The sequence below is a fragment of the Gekko japonicus genome, unplaced genomic scaffold (assembly GCF_001447785.1).
Source record: "Gekko japonicus isolate JY-2015 unplaced genomic scaffold, Gekko_japonicus_V1.1 scaffold513, whole genome shotgun sequence".
Lineage (NCBI taxonomy): Eukaryota > Metazoa > Chordata > Lepidosauria > Squamata > Gekkonidae > Gekko > Gekko japonicus.
Genome location: NW_015171519.1, coordinates 518,553 through 522,792, shown reverse-complemented (window position 1 = coordinate 522,792; position 4,240 = coordinate 518,553). Strand labels below are relative to the sequence as shown.

General features: G+C 48.2%; 1 protein-coding gene across 1 annotated transcript in view; it reads left to right on the top strand.

Annotated features, from left to right (window-relative positions):
- The window catches only part of LOC107117313 (cytoplasmic phosphatidylinositol transfer protein 1-like), a 63,372-nt gene that overhangs the window by 29,259 nt on the left and 29,873 nt on the right, over positions 1–4,240 (top strand). The window contains exon 6 of the mRNA XM_015419408.1: positions 3,470–3,618. Coding sequence (XP_015274894.1) covers positions 3,470–3,618 — 149 coding nt within the window. The remainder of the gene's footprint in view (positions 1–3,469; positions 3,619–4,240) is intronic.

Here is a 4,240-nt window from a genome sequence, read left to right as displayed (position 1 = left end):
AACTGTCCACCTTGTGTCAACAAGGGCGCGGGCCTTCTCAGTAGTGGCCCCTGTCCTGTGGAACCAGCTGCCCGAAGAGGTGCATGCCTTGCAGGAGCTCCCTAGGTTGCACAGGGCATGCGAGGCGGCTCCTTTTCGAGCGGCCTTTGAGTGATTGTGATCCACCAGGCAGCATACATCTCTGCATCTTACCCTGCTTGGTAGTGGATAGATTTTAACGGGGATAGATTTTTAGTCGTTTTATATATTTTTTATTTATGGCAATTTTTATATTGTTTTTATCGGGTGTGTTTTATATGCTGTTAGCCACCCAGAGTCCCGTTCAGAGGAGAGGGAGCGGGATATAAATTTGAAGAAGGAGAAGAGTTGGATTTACACCCCGCCCTTCACTCAGCGTCTCAGAGCGGCTTCCAATCGCCTTCCCTTCTTTTCCCCATAACAGACACCCTGGGAGGTGGGTGGGGCTGAGAGAGCTCAAGAGAAGTGCTCTGCAGAGAACAGCTCTGAGAGAACTTGTAACCGACCCAAGGTCACCCAGCTGGCTGCATGTGGAGGAGTGGGGAATCAGACCCAGTCCTCCAGATTAGAGTCCCCCACTCTTAACCACTACACCAAACTGTCTTAGTTTGGTGTAGTGGTTTAGGAGCGTGGACTCTAATCTGGGCGAACCGGGCTTGATTTCCCACTCTTCCACATGCAGCTGCTGGTGTGACTTCGGGTCAGTCACAAGTTCTTTCCAAGGAAAGGAGATTGTAAGCTGCTCTGAGACTTCTTTGGGTGGTGAAGGGCGAGGTATAAATCCAATCTCTTCCTCATTCTTCTTCTTCTTCTTCGATCAATAATAATGATAATATAATTGCATCTGGCTACCTTTGTGATGTTTACAACGTTCCTGTAAGGTAGATCAGTATTATTATTACCATATTGAAAAGAACGAGATATGGGGGCACCCCAGGGAAGGCAGCCTTCCAGAGGTCACAGCGTGGAGAAAGTTCAGCAGTTCAGTCTCTTGAGTTCAAGACTCTGACTTCAAGGGACTTAGCAGGGTGTAACTTCTGCTCAGGGCTATACTTAGCTACTGGCATCCACTTGCATTTTGAACAGAAGCTCAGAATCATACTTTATGCAACTTCACAGAGGAGGGCTTGGCACAGGCTGGGGCTCATCTGCATGCATAATTACCATTAAAACAAGATGCTTTTTAAGAAGAAGAAAAAAAGACTTTGGGACTCTAGCCAGGACAGGGTAACCTTTGAAAAATTTGAGATTTATGAATGGTGGCAGAGAAAGCGAGCTTGTGCCTTTCTCACAGCAGTAGAACTCTAGATTCCCTGAATGGAATCTGTGGGTAGCAGACTCGAGATGGCAAAAAAGAAAGCATTTCTTTATGTGATGCAGAATTAACCTCTGGAACTCCCCGCCACAAGGCGGGTCAATGGCTGCTCGCTCGGACGACATATCCAGGCCTCACATATGTCGTCTGAACAAGAAGGACTATACATCCTCTGTATAGTGTATTTCTTTTTCAGAATAGTATAGTATAGTGTATTTCTTTTCAGAATCGTGTATTTCTTTTTCAGAAAAGGATATTAGGATACTAAATGTAATGCAAGGAATATTGGGGTAGTTTGGCTGCATCCACCTCAGAAAAGAAACATTAAATGCTTTTAAGTGACCTCCACGCCTGAGAGGAGAGAATGGAGGGTACCAGTTGACTTCCCACAATTAGAAAATATACCTTTACACATCTATCTGCTATTTTGACCTATTTATTGCTTTACGGCTGTTGACCGTATAACCTTGTGCTTGTTGTTGAGTTTGTCTCTGCACATCTTCATCACGTTGTGTGTTAATCTGCTGTTCAGCCCGCCTATAAGTCTGAACTCTTACCTTCCATCCCGATGTGTTTGAAAAAGTGTGCCTGCAGACGTTAATATTGCGAAAAGAACTTTGATGTGGTATATGATTACAACTGCCAGAATGACATATGCTCAATGCTGGAAGCAGGAGAGAACTCCCGAAATTGGGGAGTGGATAAAAAAACTACTCTTTATGGTTGAAATGGACAAAATGACAAGAAAAGAATCTGGAGGCAGAAGAATTTTTTGCAGACTGGAAAGACTTTAAAGAATATTTAGAAAAATATTGGGATGTAAAGAACAACTTACTTTGCTTTGATAACTATTGAAAAAAGTATGATATTAGAAGAAATGTAAATGTATATGAACAATAGTTGAAAGATGTGTTACCTGTAGAAATTGAGTAACAAGTAAGGGAGGAAAGAAGAAAATTTAAGAGTTGGGCTGGAGGTTGGAGCACTGCGGGAAGTCAAAAGGGGTGGGGAATTAGGAGAAAGGATGTATAACAGTTTGTAATGGGATCTATGTTTGACTTATTAATATATCCTAATAAATTGTTTTTCAAAAAAGAAAAAGTGTGCCTGCAGACGAAACCTCACACCTTGAATAAAGCTTTGTTGGTCTTAAAGGCGCCACCGGGCTCTAAATTTGTTTTGAAAAGAACGGTTATTCAGATTTGTTCCTGGAGGAGAGCTCTGGCAAAGCGTCTGGCAAAGGGAGCAAAACAGAACCTCGCATGTTTACGCGGCACAGTTCTCCCTTCCTCTGTTTTATCCTCACAAGAACCCTGTGAGGTAGGTTATGCTGAGAGTGGGTAACTGGAATAAGGCCACCCAGACACCTTAGTGGCCCAGTGGGGCTTTGAAGCTGGGGGTCCCCTGGTCCGACTCTGATACCATACCCCCCGGCCTGGTTCTTCCACCCTCCCCTGACTCTGCCCCGGCTAGAGAGCCCGTTCGGTGCAGTGGCTAAGAGCAGCCGACTCCAATCTGGAGAACCGGGTTCGATTCCCCACTCGTCCACATGAAGCCAGCTGGGTGACCTTGGGCCAGTCACAAGTTATCTCAGAGCTGTTCTCTCAAGAGCAGTTCTCGGGAGAGCTCTCTCAGCCCCACCGACCTCACAGGGTGTCTGTGGTGGGGAGGGGAAGGGGATTGTAAGCTGCTCTGAGACTCCCGAGTGAAGGGCGGGGTATAAATCCAACTCTTCTTCTTCTTCTTGGGTCTGTCACAGCTCTCTCAGCCACCGCCCCCCCCCCCAATAAACCTAGCTCATCACAAGAAGAGCTACCCGCAGGGGGTGTCGAACTCACTGGAATTGTGTTATTTAAAGTTTTAAAAAATCTTTTAATTGCATTTGTCGGTGTCCTTTATAAAGTTTATATCTCCGCTACCTGGCATCGGCCCAGCCCAACAAGGTCTCCTTTATGTCAGATCCGGCCCTCATAACGAATGAGTTCGACACCCCTGAGCTAGAGCTTCGGGCTACCAGACAGTCCTCAGATCTCCTGGCGACACGACACCCACTGCCATAGGTCATGAATTAATATTTTCTGCTCCAGCTCCCGCAAAACTTCTTCTCAAGGGATGCGATTTTGTGTTTCCTTCCAGTACCGAGTCGGGCAGCTCTACACCATCAGTAAGCACAGCCACCAGGAGAGCGACAAAGGCGAAGGGGTGGAGGTGGTGAAGAACGAGCCGCACGAGGACCCCGTCCACGGCCCCGGCCAGTTCACGGAGAAGCGGGTGCACCTGTCCAGGTGAGCGGGGGACGCCAGTCCGGTTCACGGTCTGCCTGCCGCCGAGGCCCTGCAGTTGGGTTGGGCGCCGCTCTTGGTCGCTTTGAACGACAACGAAGCTCGACTTTCGCGCTCTCTTTCTTTGACGCTGATGCCGCTGTATCTCCCGTTCAAAGGACCAGGCAGCCGGTGATCGCGGGAGGTCATATAGCCCCTCTGTATGCTGCCTCGGTCAGTCCGCACCTGGAGTACTGTGTGTGCAGTTCTGGAGGCCTCACTTCAAAAAGGACGTGGGCAAAATCGAGAGGGTGCAGAAGAGAGCGACGAGGGTGATCGGGGGTCTGGAGACTGAGCCCTACGAGGAAAGGCTGAGGGCCTTGGGGATGTTTCCTTTGGAGAGGAGATTGAGGGGGGGACATGATGGCTCTCTTTAAATATCTGGAAGGCTGTCGTTTGGAGGAGGGCAAGGAGCGGTTCCAGTGGGCGGCAGAGGAGAGGACCCGAAGCAACGGGTTTAAATTACATGCAGGAAGGTACCGGCCGGATATTAGGAAACACTTTTTCACGGTCAGAGTGGTTCAGAGGTGGAATCAGCTGCCTCGGGAGGTGGTGAGCTCCCCTTCCCTGGCGGATTTCAAGAAGA